Source organism: Gopherus evgoodei, chromosome 10 (genome assembly GCF_007399415.2).
Source record: "Gopherus evgoodei ecotype Sinaloan lineage chromosome 10, rGopEvg1_v1.p, whole genome shotgun sequence".
NCBI classification, from domain to species: domain Eukaryota; kingdom Metazoa; phylum Chordata; order Testudines; family Testudinidae; genus Gopherus; species Gopherus evgoodei.
In genome coordinates, this window is record NC_044331.1 from 6,941,824 (window position 1) to 6,960,688 (window position 18,865).

General features: G+C 48.6%; 1 protein-coding gene across 2 annotated transcripts in view; it reads left to right on the forward strand.

Moving 5' to 3' along the window:
* Positions 1-18,865, forward strand: part of IGDCC4 (immunoglobulin superfamily DCC subclass member 4) — a 185,509-nt gene that overhangs the window by 136,653 nt on the left and 29,991 nt on the right. Inside the window, exons 9-15 of one of the 2 annotated variants that reach the window (XM_030578836.1) lie at positions 554-691; positions 2,654-2,827; positions 3,689-3,922; positions 12,312-12,419; positions 14,424-14,607; positions 15,407-15,534; positions 16,759-16,929. In XM_030578836.1, the coding sequence (XP_030434696.1) occupies positions 554-691; positions 2,654-2,827; positions 3,689-3,922; positions 12,312-12,419; positions 14,424-14,607; positions 15,407-15,534; positions 16,759-16,929 (1,137 nt within the window). The remainder of the gene's footprint in view (positions 1-553; positions 692-2,653; positions 2,828-3,688; positions 3,923-12,311; positions 12,420-14,423; positions 14,608-15,406; positions 15,535-16,758; positions 16,930-18,865) is intronic. The other variant, XM_030578837.1, reaches the window with a different exon arrangement.

The window sequence follows — 18,865 nt, forward strand, 5'->3', positions numbered from 1 at the left end:
GGTTCTAGGGAAACTTGTTTTTCAAACCTGATGCTTAGATCCTTGAGCCATCCCCCGTGGCATTAAATCTCTCTGTTTCCATGGCAAAAAACTGAAAGCAGATAGGCCTATCTAAAGCAAACTACCAAATCCTCAGTAGAGCAGGGAGCATTTCTGAGTGTCCTTAGGAGATCTGTGTTTAAATTCTGGAAGCAAACAGGTAACGAAACATTGAAATGCTAATGATGCAGAGACAGAAGTGGAAGCCATTGTGGTCCAACTCCAGGCATTAAGTATGTGAGACTCAGCAAAGGGCATGGTGTGTCAGCATGCCACCATGTATGCTCTGCAGGGACAATACTTTCAGGACCAAGGGCACCCAAGGTTCGCCTGCCCAGAGGAGTGGGTCAGCTCGGGCAATCCCAAAGCCAATCCCTGAACCTCTGAAGCCCCATGGTTCAGACATATGTGCTCCCAAGTGGAGCTAATTCCCAGTGGCGCCTCGTTGAAACAGCTTGTTGCTCTTGGTTTCGGCCTGAGGAGATGTCTCATCTGTTCGTTGTTTCTGTCCCAGTTCCCAGCTCTGCTCCTCAGCTGTCTCTGTCGAGTACGACCCCGGCCGACATCAGAGTGACGTGGCTGCCTCTCCCTCCGGAGCTGAGCAATGGGAAGATAACGAAATATAAAATTGACTACTGCACCCTCAAGGAAGGTGAGGAGGAAATGGGCTCAGTGAGAAGCAGAGGTTGGTGCATTCAATGCATTATTGCAGTTCTGAGAAATCTGTTGTGTGTGTGTGTGGTTAATGCTGACAGAAGGTTCCGGGCTGAAACCCTTTGGGACCAGAGGCCTCTGTTTAGCCATAGGAGACGTGCAGCATAAAGACCAGCACTGCAAATGTCCCCGTACTGCCCCACTGATGTGCCTCACACCTCCCCTGAAAGGGTTAGACAAGAATTCACTCCCCAGAGCCCATTCTGTACCTGGCCACCCTTGGCTGAGCACTGCCATTGCACTTGCCAGCTGTGGATTTCGCCCTGTCGGCCTACGGCCACATGGGAACTGGACTGAGGATTGCATTTCATATGGGCCAGCAACAACCACCAGAGGGTAACAACTTCTGGCTGTCACTGGTGCTTTGTGTGTTTTGAAAGGGGTTCAATGATCATGGGGTAGGTGGAGAAGTGCATTCGATGAATTAAAAAAAAATTGGATCATTGTGTCGAAAGAAAACCGGTATCCCGGCAAGCCCATGTAACCGCATGTGCCAGTTTTTGGCTTGATCTGGTTTTATTTCTATTGTTAGCCATTATACTAACCCTTCAGTGGGGACATGGGCACTTTCTCATCAGTGCCAGCTTCCCAGCCCTAGAGCATTCCTTGCTCTGCAGCTGCTCACCTCCAGGATATAAGGAGGGGATTGAAAATGTGACAAAGGGCCACATTCCCATGGGTTTGACCTGTGTTTCTGTTCTGCACCGTGACACCTGGTTCTTGGTTTTATTCTTGGTGCCTAAAAGCGGTTGCCGCCAACCCAATGAGTCAGTGGGAAGCGGTTGAAATGTTTGCACCCTGGGGCTGATGTGTGGTCGTTTAAGGTATGTCCGCACTGCAGTTGGGAAGTGGGATTCCCAGCGCGGAGGGACAGTCCTCTGCTAGCTCAGCTCGAGCTAGTGCACTAAAAATAGCAGTGTGGATCTTACAGCATGGCTGTCAGCTCGGGCTAGCCAGACCCAGGGGGTCGGGCGGGCTTGGACTCAGGCGACCAACCTGAGCTGCCGCTAGATCTGCAGCTTCCACACTGCTGTTTTTAATGCACTAGCTCAAGCACACGTCTGTCTTCCCGCGCCTGGAAACACACCTCCCAACTGCAGTGTAGACACAGCCTTCTGTTAAAGAACCAGGGCAAAATTCCCACAGGAGCTCAAACAGGATGAATTATTTAAACGTGACCTTTGCATTAACTATAGGGCCACTGTTCGAATCTCTAGCAAGGCTGATCTTTGCAGCTCCAATGGATATCTCCCACTAGGCTCCGTTTAACCCATTAACTGAACACACCTTATAACAGAGATGATCTGAGGAGGCCATGTTCTAATCTGGGTCTGGATTAGATTTAGGCTGGATTTGAATGCCGTGAGTCGAGGGTAAGGTTCTTGGTTCATTTCAGTTAATTTAAGACTAGCATTTGGCTGCAGATTTGATGGCACCAGAATCTCAGTTGGGGCTCTTCTGAGATTTTGGCCCAAGGTATTGAGATATCTGCCATCTAGAACGGTGGAAATTTCACCTCATCATCTGTTCTCGTGAGTTTTCTGCCAGCTTCCTGCTATCTCATGATTCCTGCTGTATCCAGACTGGAATTGTGTGTGTTCACTGGGGAGAAGAGACCTCTTCCTGTTCTGATTGTGACCCACAATCGAAGCCGGAAAGAGATTGCTGAGTCAGGATTCCAGTTGTGGTTCATCTCTAGTTATAAACCATCATTGCGCTGTTACGTGACAATGTGACCTGCAGGGAAGTTCGCCACTGGGCCGAAGGCCAGCACAGTGCACCATGCAAGTCTCACCTCAGCTTATTCACAGCCCGGAGCTCCTGCTGCTGGCCCCCGGCACAGGGGCAAATTCACCTGAACTGGAATAAAGAAGTCTAACTGGGGTTTCCTTGGCTCTAGCAGATCAGATCTCCTCCACCGAGGTTGGTGCGAATGAGACACAAATCACCCTTGAGTCACTCCATCCCAATAAAGTCTACAAAGTGCGCATTGCAGCCAGCACCAGTGCAGGATATGGCGCCCCTTCAGAGTGGACGCAGCATCGTACTCCTGACAAGGACAACCAAACGCACGGTAGGGTAGGGTGACCAGACAGAAAGTTTGAAAAATCGGGATGGAGGTAGGGGGTAGTAGGCTTCTATATAAGAAAAAGCATCAAATATTGGGACTGTCCCTATAAAATCAGGACATCTGGTCACCCTATGGGGATGGGGTGGGGCGTGGTGTGCGCTGCATAGCTCCTTTCTCTTCGCTGGGGCTTGGAACAGCACCCCGTGAGGGTGGGAGGTCAATACCATGATCCCCATTTCACAGATGGGGAAGCTGAGGCAGTTAGACTAGATGGCATACCCAACCCCACATAAGGTTGTGTCTTCACTAGGGAATTGCAGCAGGAGGTCCCAGTCACACCAGAACCCCTCTCCTAGCTTTCCATTTAGTGTGGGGAACCAGAATATTTTTCCCTGTCCCATGCTGCTTGGTGTGTTTTTGATGGGTCCTTCTCCCCATCATTTCCCAGATCTTCCTCAGGCTGCAGGTTATAAGCAGGGGCTCATGAAAAATGAGCGTGGGCATGTCTGGAAGTGGGTAGGCAAAATCGACATACAGAGATAAACACAGAGCCAACAGACAGCATCCGGTAAAAGTGGTGCTGTGCTTAACTTGAAATAGGGCAGGTAAACCCCACCCCACAGCAGTAGCTCTCAGTCACCAGCTCTATCTGCTAGACTGCCCCCCTTGCTATGTAGATGAACATCAGTTGTGTTGTTCTGTGGTCATCTGGTTGGCCCATCAGTGACAGAATCATCACCGCTCCTCTCTGGCACATCAGGGGCATGTCCCCTCACTAGGACAGAGAGAAGGAAGCCCCTTAGCAAAGCAAGGAAACACCGCAGAGTTGCTGAAATGTGGGTTTCTTTCCTCTTGTTTTTCTAGTTCCGTTTGCCCCGACAGAATTAAAAGTCCGAGCGAAAATGGAATCCCTCCTGGTCATGTGGCAGCCCCCAGCCAACCACGCCCAGATTTCAGGCTACAAGCTGTACTACCGGGAAGTGGGCACAGAAGAGACAAGTGACGAAAACCCCTCTGATGGCACAGAAGAGGAGAGCTGGGATATGGTGCCCATAAAGCTAAAGAAGAAAGTGAAGCAGTATGAGTTAACTCAACTAGGTTAGCTGGTTAAGTCTACTTCTTATCAACATGCACTGGCACCGCGGTTGCACCTTGCAATGCAAGGTGGTCGTGAGGGAGAACTTCTAAGAAGGGGCAAAGTTCTTTGGCTGCAAGCCCTTCAGATGCACCATTGCATCTTACAGAGTCTTTTACTACTACAGTGAAACCCCGCTATAACGTGATGTTTGGGGTCCAAAAAATTCCATCGCGCTAAATGCGGTGTCGCGGTATAACGGGGTTTCAAGCTGGTCAGTTTAAGTGATTGGTCCCCAACGGGTGCATTGATGTGCTCTGCCTAGTGCCCAGCAGGGGAGAGAAGCCTTGGCCCCGCACCTGCTGGGGAAAGAGAACGAGGCTGCAGGCGCCGGTGTTCTCTGTCCCCAGCAGGCGTGGGGCTGTGGCTTCTCTCCGGATTCAAGAGGAGCCGCGGCCCTGCTCCTGCTGCGGACAGAGAGCACCGGCACCCGCAACCCTGGAGTTCTCTCTCCCCGGCAGGCACAAGGCCACAGCTTCTCTCCCCTGCTGGGCACTAGGCGGGGGCACATCAATGTCCCGATGGGCATCATGGCATTGGGGACCACTAGTATTAGGCCTTAAAGGGGAGCCAACTTATGATCGTGTTATATGCGATTTCGCGTTATGGCGGGGCGCGCTATTGCGAGGTTTGACTGTACTACAGAGTCTGAATGTACCCGAGTTCTAAAGCTCCTCCCACTGTTAAATCATTAGCTGACTGTTGCAGGGATGAGTGTACTGAGAGTTTAAGGGGCAGAAATTAATCTCTGTCTCTTTCAGATACTTGTAAGACCACCTGTCAGAGCAGGATCCAAGTGCTAAATTGTTTAAAAATATTAAAATGCAGAAACTCCTGAAAGCTAATGTAGTGACAGATGATTCTCTACTCAGTGATTAAATTATATCTGGTGAAGCACAAATTGAAATGGTTGGTGTATCCTATGTTCGTATCTCAAAACTCAGGTCAGAATTATCATCTGTTCCCACCTACATATTTCTAAGAACCTCTCATAGACTCATAGAAGATTAGAGTTGGAAGAGACCTCAGGAGGTCATCTACTTCAACCCCCTGCTCAAAGCAGGACCAACCCCAAGTAAATCATCCCCGTCAGGGATTTGTCAAGCCTGACCTTAAAAACCTCTAACAAAGGAGATTCCACCACCTCCCTAGGTAACCCATTCCAGTGCTTCACCACCCTCCTAGTGAAATAGTTTTTCCTAATATCCAACCTTAGACCTCCTCCACTGCAACTTGAGATCATTGCTTCTTGCTCTCTCATCTGCCACCACTGAGAACAGCTGAGCGCCATCCTCTTTGGAACCACCTTGTAGGTAGTTGAAGGCTGTTATCCAATCCCCCCTCACTCTTCTCTTCTGCAGACTAAATAACCCCAGTTCCCTCAGCCTCTCCTCGTAAGTCATGTCCCCCAGCCCCTAATCATTTTTGTTGCCCTCCTCAGGACTTTCTCCAATTTGTCCACATCCTTTCTGTAGTAGGGGGCCCAAAACTGAACACAATACTCCAGATGTGGCCTCACCAGTGCTGAACAGAGGGGAATAATCACGTACCTCGATCTGCTGGCAGTGCCCCCACTAATGCAGCTCAATATGCCATTAGTCTTCTTGGCAACAAGGGCACACTGTTAACTCATATCAGCTTCTCGTCCACTGTAATCCCCAGGTCGCTTTCTGCAGACCTGCTCCTTAGCCAGTCAGTCCCCAGCCTGTAGCGGTGCATGGGATTCTTCTGTCCTAAGTGCAGGACTCTGCATTTTATCCTTGTTGAACTTCATCAGATTTCTTTTGGCCCAATCCTCCAATTTGTCTAGGTCACTTTGGACCCTATCCCTACCTTCCAATAGATCTACTTTTCCCCCAGTTTAGTGTCATCTGCAAACTTGCTGAGGGTGCAATCTATCCCATCATCCAGATCATTAATGAAGATGTTGAACAGAACCAGCCCCAGGACCGACCCTGAGGCGCTCTGCTTGATATCGGCTGCCAACTAAACATCAAGCCATTGATCACTACCTGTTGAGCCTGATGATATAGCCAGCTTTTTATCCACCTTATAGTCCATTCATCCAGCCCATACTTTTTTAACTTGCTGGCAAGAATACTGCAGGAGACCATATTAAAAGCTTTGCTAAAGTCAAGGTATATCATGTCCACCACTTCCCATATATCCATAGAGCCAGTTATCTCCTCATAGAAGACAATCGGGTTGGTCAGGCATGACTTGCCCTTGGTGAATCCTTGTGGACCGTTCCTGATCACCTTCCTCTCATCCAAGTGCTTCAAAATGGATTAATTGAGGACTTGCTCCATGGTTTTTCCAGGGAGTGAGGTGAGGCTGACCAGGCTGTAGTTCCCCAGATTCTTCTTCCCTTTTTTAAAGATGGGCACTATATTTGCCTTTTTCCAATTGTCTGGGACATCCTCTGATTGCCACGAGTTTTCAGAGATAATGGCCAATAGCTCTGCAATCACATCAGCCGACTCCCTCCTCACCCTCCGATGCATTGCATCTGGCCCCCATGGACTTGTGCATGTCCCACTTTTCTAAATAGTCCTTAACCTGTTCTTTCGCCACTGAGGGCTGGTCACATACTGTGCTGCCCAGTGCAGTAGTCTGGGAGCTGACCTTGTCTGTGAAGAGCGAGGCAAAAAAAGCATTGAGTACTTTAGCTTTTTCCACATCATCTGTCACTAGGTTGCCTCCCTCATTCAGTAAGGGTCCCACACTTTCCCTGGCTGCCTTCTTGTTGCTAACATACCTGTAGAAACCCTTCTTGTTACCTTTTACATCCCTTGCTAGCTGCAGCTCCAGTTGTCCTTTGGCCTTCCTAATTACACCCCTGCATGCTCGAGTAATTTTTTTTTTTTATACTCCTCCCTAGTCATCTGTCCAAGTTTCCACTTCTTGTACGCTTCCTTTTTATGTTAAAGCTCACCAAAAATTTCTCTGTTAAGCCAAGCTGGTCGCCTGCCATATTTGCTATTCTTTCTGCACATTGGGATGGTTTGTTCCTGCACCCTCAATAAGGCTTCTTTAAAATACAGCCAGCTCTCCTGGACTCCTTTCCCCCTCATATTAGCTTCCCAGGGGATCCTGCCCATCAGTTCCCTGAGGCAGTCAAAGTCTGCTTTTCTGAAGTCCAGGGATCGTATTCTGCTGCTCTCCTTTCTTCCTTTTGTCAGGATCCTGAACTCGAGGATCTCATGGTCACTTCTGCCCAGGTTGCCACCCACTTCTACTTCCCCTACCAAATCTTCCCTGTGTGTGAGCAGCAGGTCAAGAGGAGCATGGCCCCTAATTGGTTCTTCCAGCACTTGCACCAGGAAGTTGTCCCCAACTCTCTCCAAAAACTTTCTGGATTGTCCGTTCACTGCTGTATTGCTCTCCCAGCAGATGTCAGGGTGATTGAATTCCCCCATGAGAACCAGGGTCTGTGATCTGGAAACTTCTGTTAGTTGTCCATAGAAAGCCTCATCTACCTCCTCGTGGTCTGGTTGTCTGTAGCAGACGCCCACCACGACAGCACCCTTGTTGCTCTCGCCTTTAAACTTAACCCACAGACACTTAACATGCTTTTCTCCATTTTCATACTGGAGCTCTGAGCAATCATACTGCTCCCTCACATATAGTGTATGTAAGATGCTTCTCTAATGCAGCCAAGCGTGTTTGTTACTTGAGGTTAAAAAGCACCTGAGAGATCTGCTCCAGATTAAAATACAGCCATGCGTTAATCCTCACCACACCTCTTGCAGGTCAGTATTACTCTCCCCATTTTACAGAGGAGAAAAATTGAGGCAAAAAGTTTTAGAGCTGGAGGTCAGAAAACGAGTCTGAATCCCAGCTGGGATGAGCTGCAATCAGATCTGAAAGATAACCTGAGCCAACAAGATGCTTGTAACCGTTTACTACAATAGACTGTCTGTATAGTATCTGACTAGAGTAATTAGTTAATTAACCAACTGTTAAGAAATCAGACATGCCACATGTACTCTTGAAATAGGACTCTCCTGCTTAGACTGTTTCCCTCCTCTGCCCCGTGGCTCACCCTTGTAATTGTCACGTCCTGTAACTAGTTGGTTAATTACTAGACTCAGAGCTACAATATGTAGGGCACTATGGGACTGATCTTCAGCTAGTGTGAAATCAGCGTAACTCCCGGGAAGTCAGTGCAGTTGTGCTGATTTCCCCCAGCTGAGGATCGGGCCCCGTATAGTACAGCATTTTGCTTTGTTGACCAAGACCAGCTGTTGAAACAGCAGTGTGAGTGTGCCTGCCAGCTTGAGTTACACACCTAACATATAGTGTGGATGGTTTAACAGTCAGTATATAGGACCTGGGAGGCTAACTTGTGTCGCCACTAAATAAACTTCCCCCTCTAGAATTGCATTACAGCTATGTCTGCTCATAGCTTGGAGAGGGTGTTAACAGTTACAAGTCACTCTGAAGAATTTAGATCTGTAATTACTGCACTGAGGAAACCACATCTGTACATTGTGTACTGTCCTTACCACTGACAAACCAGCCAGGAGAGTGGCTCAGGAATGATCTGAATTGGTTCCAAATGCTCTGGCACATCAGTGCTCAGAACATCACTTGTTCACCTGTAATTACTTCCTTAAATCTGGGCCTCAATCATCTCTTGATGGTTTCCTTATGATGGGGCTGGTGTGGATGAACTATCCTAACTTCATGAAGAGGCTGAAATGTCTTCCAGTTGTGGGTGTCCTTTTTTGCTTTTCTGTGGAATGACCTGCTCCTGGGGGCTTGGAGAAGGGAAGGGGTAGAAGCGCCTAGTGTACGCGGAGAATGCAAAGGTGGCAGGGAAGGCAGGGGAGGGTGAAAACCCATCAAGAGTCGAAGTATAAGTGTGCTAATTTAAGGCTAGACTGTGCAACCCTTGCACTGGTGAGTGCCCACTCGCACAAGCAGGTGTTGATTTCGTTGAGGTTACGTGTGCGAGTCAGGATTGCACAATCTGGACCTTGGGCACTTGGCGAGAATATTGCAATTCAGTTGAGATGAGGGGTTGGATAAGGAGCTGCAAAGTCTTAAAAAGGGAACAGAGTCAGGAAAATCATTGTGCAGGAAATAGGAGAAATGGGACGTTGTAATCAACACAAGTCTGTCATTCCGGGCTTAACCCTGATATGTGCTGAGCTCCAAGAACTCTCATTGATTTCAGTGGACATTCTAGGTCTGACTCCAGCAATTAATCACTAGTAGTGGAATGCAACAACCAGGGCCGGGAGCTAGAAGAAAAAGAAACATTGAGGGCCGAATTCCACCATCCATGTTAATGGCTAGTAAGTAGTACCTTGCTTTGGGAGCGGTACCAGGTACTTCTTAGCCTGAGAAAGGTGAGAGAGTTAACACCCAAATGAGCACTTAAAAAAAGAATGTAAAAATATATATTAGTCTATTGGAAATATTACAGCCATCCAGATCCCATATTTGAAGTGATGCAGAGTAGATTATTCTGGATCAAGTTAATACAGGCACACACATATATGAGAGGATGCAACAAAATACATCTGTTTTCACCCTTCCTGCTAGCTTCAATAGCAAATCTTGACAAGTATCCTGTAAGCTTTCAGATACTGAACTTCTGGGCCTCTATTATAAGAAACAGGAGTCTAACCCCAACCTTCGAAAACCACCGTGGCCTGATTTTCAGGTGGTGCAGTGGAAATGATCCGGATTCGTGTACCAGGGGTCGCAGATACAAATCCCAGCTTCTAGCTTGCATAAGTGGCAAAAATTGATGCTAAGAATCTCCAGAGTTATAACTGTTGCCCCTTGCAGAAAGTTTGCAGTATCAAACCTCGTGTTTCACAATCTCTGTTAGAGATCAGGATGAGGAGCAGATTATCTCATGTCCGCTTGGTGTATGGTTTCCTGTACCTTCCTCTGGCACTGGCCACTGTCACAGACTGGGCTAGATGGACCTCAGGTCTGATCCAGTCTGGCAATTCCTGTATAAGTTCTGTGCACCCGGTGTCAATGCGATCCACTGGATACTTGTACTCCTGGAAATCTGGCCACTCAGTGAAGTGCCTAAATGGGAATTTAGGAGCCTGACTTTAGGCTCCCATTGTTGTAAAATTTTGGCCACGATGTTTAAAAGGAAAAAGTCGTTACTGTGTTAACAGTGTATGCAGTCACAGTAAGACTTGGCCTTTCCTTCCTGTCTTTGTGCTATTTCTTCCAAGGCAGATTGTCCTCTACTGCACATTTTGCAACACGTTCCTTATTGCCCTGACTCTCCGCTCCCCAAACTAGACTTATTTCCCAAGGTTCCTCTCGGAAGCCTTTGTGAAGCTGAGAAAGTATCACACAGAGCGAAACTCTGAGCAAGTGTACAGGGAGCAGGGCCACTGTTCAGTTACATGCCCCTGAGCCTGAGAACTCAGCGACTCTGTAGTCCAACAATGATAGCTCCTGCCTCTGTGAATTTCAGAGGAGGCATGAATGCAGGTCAGCCAGCCTGTTTTCATCATCGCACAACACCCAGGCAGCTTTTGAGGGAGACAAAACTGTGTTTGCTTTGGGGAGCTTTTCAGCGAGGAAAATGTGGCCGAACTGTTTTTAGATTCCGAACGTGAACACGTATTGTGAAGCAGGGGCAGCCTTCCGAGCACCCTTTGGGTAATTGGCACCAATAGGCCCTGGGAGCATAATTGGAGCAGTAATAATAAAATTGGCATCAGTGAGACGGGCTTTGTGCTGCTTACATTGGCACGGTAAGGGAGCCAGTGAGCCATCGGGGCAGGGGATGAATAGGCACGTCCTTAATTAACAAACTTCATCAGCTAAATGCAGCCGAGGGAACCAAAGAGACTGTGGGCTGCTTTCAGTGCCTTTCTGAACAAGGGACTAGATGTCCAGAGAGAATTGCCAGTTTCCCTCTATTTAAAAACTTTCAATCTTTTAAGTAGTTTCCTTGAATAAACATCCCTGCTAAAATGTCCCCCAACATGGCAGGAGAGGCTACTAGTTTGTGAAAGACAAATAGAAAGAGGCAGGCAAGCTTTGCAACGGCCTTTTGGACTGTGTGAGCTAAGTTTGGTGTCCGTTGTAGGAACTAACGAAAGCGCAGCTAATGCTGCTGGGAGATATTCTGGGCCTTTTCCTGCAAACCCGTTTGGGGTCAGTGGAAGAATTGCCCTTGAAACGGGGATCTCTGTTTCCTTTCTGAAGGTGCCTGACTTTATTATTAAAGCAGCTGCGTCTGAGAAAGCGGTAGGCTCAGTATGTTGTTGTGTGCACCAGAGTTTTTTCTGACAAGAATCTCTCTTGGCAGATGAGACAGATTGAGACTGATCCTGTGCTTCTGTGTGCACCAAAAACTCTTGTCGACTTTAATAGAAGTTTTCATGGTGCAAGGAATTTCAGGATCCAGCGCCGTGTCTTTAAAAATTCCCCCCGGTGGCTGTACTATGTATCCTTCTGAATACATGAACTGGGCTTTCCCTGAGCAGAGGTTATTGGCACAGTCACACCATGAATCGCTTTGAGAGAAGTTCTCCCACCAGGCTCAGGGGCCGCTGATGGGCCCCCTGCATAATTGGTGATTTGGAAAATGAAGGTTGCAGCGTTTTGTAGATTTGCAAGGGTGTTGCTGAGTTACAAGGATAAATTCAATGTGATGCTTTTGTTTACTTTGGAGGGTCAGCTTTAGTACACATACGTGTGTGTGAGAGCGAGAGAGAGAAATAAACACACTTGTCTTCTGTGGTAGGTTGGTCTTGGATGGGAGCAAAAAGATGTAAGGTCTAAGATATTTCGTAGAGTGCAGTATCTAAGCAATTAATCTGAGGATCAGGCCTTAAATTACTGGGTAAAGCAACTGGAGCAAAGAATATTAATGTGTTGCCTAGCTTTGGAGAGGCCATTGGGTTACCACCCATCAGAGTTTTCCCAGATAATCCTACTCCAGTGCTTGCAGGACGTTCATAGCTCCTCAAACAACTCCCGGGACCTCTTAAACACAGTCATCTTGCGCTGTGGGACCACGTTGTGATGAAGCTTTAATGCAGCATGATGCTATCTTCCATGGTAGAGGCAGGCACACATGATTGGGGGTCAGGAAATTGTGAGTTCTTATTATATTGGCTCTGCCACTGACTCAATCTGTGACCGTGAGCAAGTCACCTTGCTTCTCTTGGCCTTGGTTTCCCCAGTGATAAAATGGAGATGATGATACTTTGTAGGGAGGTGGTAGCCTGATGAATTAGCTAATATCTGAACATGGAATCTGAATGGTTTTAAGCCAGTGCAGCTCTGTTGAGATTGGGCGAAGATGAACTTCTGCTGAATGATTTTTGCAACCAAAAACGTTATTCATTTTTCCAGCCCCAGGGAGACTCTATGAGGTGAAGCTGGTGGCTTTCAATAAGCACGAAGATGGCTACGCAGCTGTGTGGAAGGGCAAAACGGAAAAGGCACCAGTGACCGCAGTAGGTAAGAAATACCCCTGTGACTTCATAGGGCAGTTCCTAGCTATTTCACCCGCGACCTTCTGCCTGTATGTTCTGCTCTCTTCTGCTCTGCCCATGGCTTTAAGAGAGCGAAAGGGATAAAGATAAGGAGGCAGATGTTTAGGAACCAACGACAGGAGTTGTGCTCTAGCACTGGTGTCCAACATCATCGTTCCCAGTTGAGAATGAGCGGGGCCATCCGAATTTTTAGAGCCACCAACCAGTGTTCCTTGGGAGCTGGCTGGAGTGCTCAACACGTTACAGATCAACCTTCATTGTTAATCGTAAAGGATCTTGGAGGGGGTGGAAATGTCTCCACTCTATCTTACTACGATTGGGTGCCACTCAACTCAGATGGCCTTTACCCCACCCCCCCCAACATCCCCTACTCACCCCCCTTTCTGAGTAGGGTTACCAGACAGCAAGTGTGAAAAATCAGAACCGGGTGGGGTGGGGTAGGGGTGGTAATAGGACCCTATATAAAAAAAAAAAAGACCCCAAAATCAGGACTGTCCCCATAAAATTGGGACATCTGGTTACCCTATTTCTGAGAAACACTGGGGGAGCTGTGCTGGAGATGCAAGATAGCGCTCGGTTCCACCCATTATATAGGAAAGATCCAGATGGTACTATAGGGCCCAGGAGTGGCCTCTGGGGGCCTGGGTTCTGTTCCCAGTTCTGACACCAATCTGTTGGATGATAACAGGCACGTTAATACATCTCCCTGGCTCTCTCTTTCTGCTCCTGCTCTTTGGATTTTAAGCTCTTTGGAGAGGGACTGTCTCTGACTCCATGTTGGTACCTCGCCCTGGCACAGTGGGGCCTCTCGCCGCTGTTGTCCCAGACAGGATTTTGCAAGTGCAATACAATTTGTTTCTAAGGGTGGCAAAACAGTAGGAGTTTGGCCCCAGTGAAGTCAGACATGGCTAGGAGGATCTCGTTTGTAACGCGCCTAGGACAGTGTTGTGCTGGTTCGTGACCAGGGCTCCGGGGCACTAGGGTAATACAGATAAATAATAATACAGACATATGTGTCAGTTTCATTATTCGTTTCCCTTTGTGGTGAAATTAGGCTGCTATTGTGATTCTCGACGCGTATTCTATCTGTTCATGGTTAAGGCGAAGATTTTGTCATGAATATTTTTAGTAAAAGTGATGGACAGGTCATGGGCAATAAAGAAAAATTCATGGAAGCCATGACCTGACCCTGACTTTTACTAAAAATACCTGTGACAAACTGGGGATCTGTGGGTGCCCCCACCGCCTGCAGCGGGGCAGCTGTGTGGGGGCTAGGAGCTACAGGAGCCCCCACCGCAGGTTGGCTGTCACAGCTCAAGGTCCCCCCCACCCATGGCTGGGAGATGCCAGGGCCCAACCGCCTGCAGCAGCTGGGGGCTGCAGGGTACCCCCACCGTTCGCAATGGCTGGGAGCTCGTGGGTTCCCCAGCTGCCCACGGGGGCTGGGAGCTGCGGGGTACCCCCACACTCTGTGGCGGCTTGGAACTCCGGGGGCTGACAGAGGCGGTAGGGGAACACTGCAGCTCCCTGCCCCCGTGGGCGGGGGCTGGGGAGGGGACGACTCAGCAGCTCCCCACTGCCACAGGCTGAAGTCACAGAGGTCACTGAAAGTCACGGATTCTGTGACTTCCGTGACCTCCGTGACTAAATCGTAGCCTTTTCACGGTACTTACGTTGCCCAGTACCATTATGTCTGAGCCCCTGACAATCTTTAATTGATTTATCCTCGCACACCCTGGGAGGCAGGGCAGTTATCCCCATTGCACAGATGGGAAACTGAGGCAGAGAGTAACTAACTGACTTGCCCAAGGTCACATAGGAAGCCTGTGACAGAATAGAGAATTGAGCCCAGGCTAGTGCTCTAACCATTGGGCCTATCCGCCTCTCGACTCACCAGCAGTGACTGCTCTTCTCTCTCCCATGCCACTTACACTTGTGTATTTAATTCTTCTTCCTTCATGCACCGTAGACCCTCCAGTTCAGAAGGGCCCCCCACTGCCCCCAGCCCAGGTCTATGCAGAGTCCAACAGTTCGACCTCGATTTGGCTCAGGTGGAAGAAACCAGACTTCACGACTGTCAAGATCGTCAATTACACTGTGCGGTTCAGCCCTTGGGGACTGAAAAACGCCTCTCTTGTCACTTACTACACAAGGTAAGAGTGTCACGCAACAGGCTGAGCGACCCAACGGCTTCCTTGTTGGAAAGAAAACAAACATGCGGGAGAAATACATGGGAAACCTCGCGGCTGGGTGGTTTAAATTTTAGTAGACCCGGTGCCTTTCTACATCCAGGCCGCGTGTGACACTGACTTGTATCCATTTGCTCAATTCTAAATCAGGGCTGTGCAAAAAATGGCTCCTGGAGAACGGTCCGTATCTGAAACACAAGAGATGGGGCTTAGGAGAAAGCAGGCCTTTTTCCATCTTGATTTGTAGGGGTCAGGCTGCACTGCATGCTGGAATCTCTAGTTCCCATGGCTTTATATTAAGGATAAAGCCAGTTGCAGTATTGTCAGCCCCAAATATTCAAAGATCATGACTCATCAGGCTCCCCAAAATGGGGTTTTGGTTTAAAAATCATGACATTTAAAATATATATAATAAATTTGGGGTGGCTCGTATATTTGTCTTCTGGATTTTGAGGCTTTAGCGGCATCATATTTTCAAGCTTTCCTCTGCAAGAAGATCATAAATAAATGAACAGCCATGAAGGATAGAAACATACGTGATTCTCCCGTAATCCCATGATTCCTGAAGCTTGGGCTTTAAGAAACATATGAAAGATAGTGAGACTTATGATAGAATCGTGAGAGGTGGGAGCACTGCCGTTTGATCCTTTCCATTGCACCCACATCTTTTCTGGCCCACAGGCTCCTGGTAAGTTGCTGAGGTGGCCGATGATGGGACCCCGGCCTGTGTTAATCTGCCCTGTGTGTTTGTGTTCCTTGGCAGTTCTGATGAAGGTATTCTCATCAGCGGATTGAAACCTTATACCAAGTATGAGTTTGCAGTCCAGTCTAACGGAGTTGGGATTGACGGACCGTTCAGCAGCGTGGTGGAGAGGTTTACTCTTCCTGACCGTAAGTACCGCAACATGGTGAAAATAAATCCCCAAACTCACAGAGCTCTCCCTGATTGGAGGAAGGCCAGTCTCACCTCCTGTGCCTTGCCCACTAATGGAGCAACAATGTAAATCTCTGAAGACCGTTTTCAGCTGCCAGTTCTGTCATTCCTCCTGTGCACTCACTCAGCAGATGTAACGTATTTGTACGATGAAATGCTTGGGCATCCGACTCGCTGTCACTTGTCGGCCCTCAGTTCTCTTCTGCATCAGTGGAGGCTGAGAGCCATTTGAAAGCCCAGGAGCCATTCCAAAGCCCGCTGACGAGATGCTGCCGCTCGAGTTGGCTTTGTAAGCACAAAGGAATGGAAGCAGAACTCGAGAAGAGCAATTGATACAATCAGGGCAAATACGTTTATTTCAGATTTGAGTTTTCTTTTGTTTGGGAAAGAGGGGTGGACTTTCTCTGAGAAATCCTACATTCTAGTGAGGAATTGAGCTGCCCTGGGAGTTGCTTTGAGCGATGGGTCCTGGCTAATGCTGACAGATGTTGTCAAAATGGGTCGTTGAGCCCAGCATGGTGATATAGAGATACCGGCAGGAGTTCGAGCCTCCCACTCTGCCCTAGGGCTGGCAGAGGCTGAGACAGCTGCTAGCTCTGGTAGGTCACGGGATAACCTCTTTTGTCCAATAGCAACCTCCAGTGGCTGTTTTGGGAGTGGAGTTAACCGACTTTGGAGGGTGGGTCCCATCTAGCTGTGGTGATAAGAGAGCTTTGTGGGCAGGGGAATTAAAAACCAGAAGGGGGCAGAGGACTCAGAGGCTCCCTGGCCCAAGGATAAGAAAAGCTTTGGCATATTTTAATGGTGTATCTCTTACTGAGTTGTGCAGTGACACCTGTGTTTTCCTGCTACTCCTTAGCTCCCTGGCCAAGACAGACAAACTCCCCATTGTTTGTGCTGCAGAGAGCACACCCTTCCATTGAGCTCCAAAGTCAACAGCGAGCAGCCTGGTTTGTGCACCATTTGCATCCACCGAAGTAGGCTTGCGTCTGCCTGGTGCATGCAGATCACTCCAGTGCGCATCTGGCCACCCAGCTCCCATCTGCAAATGCAGCTTTGGCACGTGCCCGCTTTTGGGGGCACCAGATTGGAGGTGTGGCCCAAAGAGCTGAGCTTTCGCCATTTCCCCTTTGGTTCCTGTTGCACGTTTGGGGCAGTCGTCATATCCTTTGTCTCTCCAGGGCCGTCAACGCCACCATCTGACCTCAGGCTGCATCCAATCAACCCATACGCCGTGCAGGTGCATTGGTGTCCTCCAGTCGAACCCAATGGCATCATCGTGGAGTATGTCATCCTGTATAATGCAAACAACACGCAGCCCGACAACATGTGGACTCTGCTGAGGAAACAAGGTGAGCGCCAGGAGTAGCTCAGGAGCGTGTCCTTTGGGCTAGGTCCAGAGTGGAGGTGCATTGACTTCGATCCTACTTGGGCACATGTGCCAATCCTAATAAATGTCAGTTCAGAATCCCCCCACTTGCCTTGCCCTCTCTGCTTTCTGACGGGAATCATGCGTCTCTGCCGTCCAGAGAAGTCTTCTAAACAGAGAAGTCTAATGAGCTGGGGGACAGATAATGTTGAGGAAAGGCTGTGCTAGCCTGTAATACAATTAGAAATAGCAGCAGCAGAGGAGACCCACAGCTGAGAGCAGAGCATGAGCACTGAGAAGAGATGTGTGGGAGAAGAGGTGTGTTTGGAAGCAGGTGGGTTCTCTTGCCAGCTGCCTCTTTAGCAAGGCTCTTGGGTGCTCTTTGGATCCTGGCTGCAGAGAGGGAAGATGCTATCGCTGGGCAGTGAAAGAACTTTCTGTTGACTGAGTGTCAAGGCTGTGGCTCAGAGATAAGAAAGGAGGAAAGCGGGTGGGTCGGTGGTTGAAAGAAAATGCTGCATGTTTGCTGTGAGCTAGAGGCTGTGAGCACATTGGCCCCCTGAGATCATCCAGGAGGTCCTCTGCAAAACCAGGTCACTCCTGTGCGTGGCGGTTTTCATCTGATAGATAACAGTGTCAGGGTGAAGCTGCTGGCTGGGGAGGTGAAGCCAATGCTAGTGAGTGGAAATGCTACATGTAAGGTGCAGCGTGAAGTTAAGAGCTCAGCTGGTCATTTCTTGCAGTTTGTTCACTCATTGCCTTGAAGGAGAACTGAGCTTCTGAATGAGAAGACAGAAGGATACAAAAGCAACAGGGCACACGTTAACTGGGTTAAAACCTGCCTAACCGCAAGGTCTCAAAATGTAACTGCAAATGGGGAATCAGCTTCGAGCGGGTGTATTTCCAGTGGACTTCCGCAGCGCTCAGTTCTTGGCCCTACGCTATTTAACCTTTTTATCAATGACCTGAAAGAAAAGATAAAATCATTACTGACAAGGTGTAGAGATGACAAACAGCCTGGGGGAGGGGTAAATGAGGAAGAGGACAGGTCCCGGATAGAGTGATCTGGATTGCTCGATAAGCTGGGCACAAACAAACAACATGCCTTTCAGTATGGCCAAATATAGAGTTAGCTATCTAGGCACAAAGAATGGAGCCTTCTTACAGGATGGGGGTCTCAGGCCGGGAAGCAGTGACTCTGGAAAGGACATGGGTAATCAGCTGAACACAGTGGCCAAAAGGGCTAATGCGATCCTTGGATGCACAGAAAGGGAAATCTCAGCAGGAATAGGGAGGTGATATGACCTCAGCCGTGGCACTGGTGCAACCATTTTGGAAATACTGTGGCCGGTTCTGCATTCTGACAAATGGGAGAGGGTCAGAGAAGAGCCACGAGAATGATTAAAGGATTAGAAAACCTCACATGGAGCTCCATCTATTTAGCCTGACAAAGAGAAGGTTGAGGAGTCATTTGACCCCGGTTGGTGAGTACCTACCTGGGGAACAGAAATGTGATGAAAGAACAATAACCAGTGGCTGGAAGTTGAAGTGAAACAAATTCAGACAGGAAAGAAGGTGCAAATTTTTCATCATGATGGTGATTAACCATTGGAATAACTTACCACGGGATGTGATGCATTCTCGATCGCTGGCCACTTGTAAACTAAAGCCTTGTAAACAGCCTGCCTTAGCCCCGCTGTGCCATGGGGCTGGCAATCCTGCAAGCTGGATTTAAAGCCCTGATTGGCCGGATCCGGCCCATGGGCCGTAATTTGCCCTCCTCTGGACTAGATGAACACAATGGTCCCCTTTAGCCTGGGAATCTATGAAAATGGAAAGGGTCAAAAATCTCTGAGGATGGATGGAGCTGAACTGTGGAGGCTGCTGGTTGACGATTTCGAAATGGATGTTAATTAGGA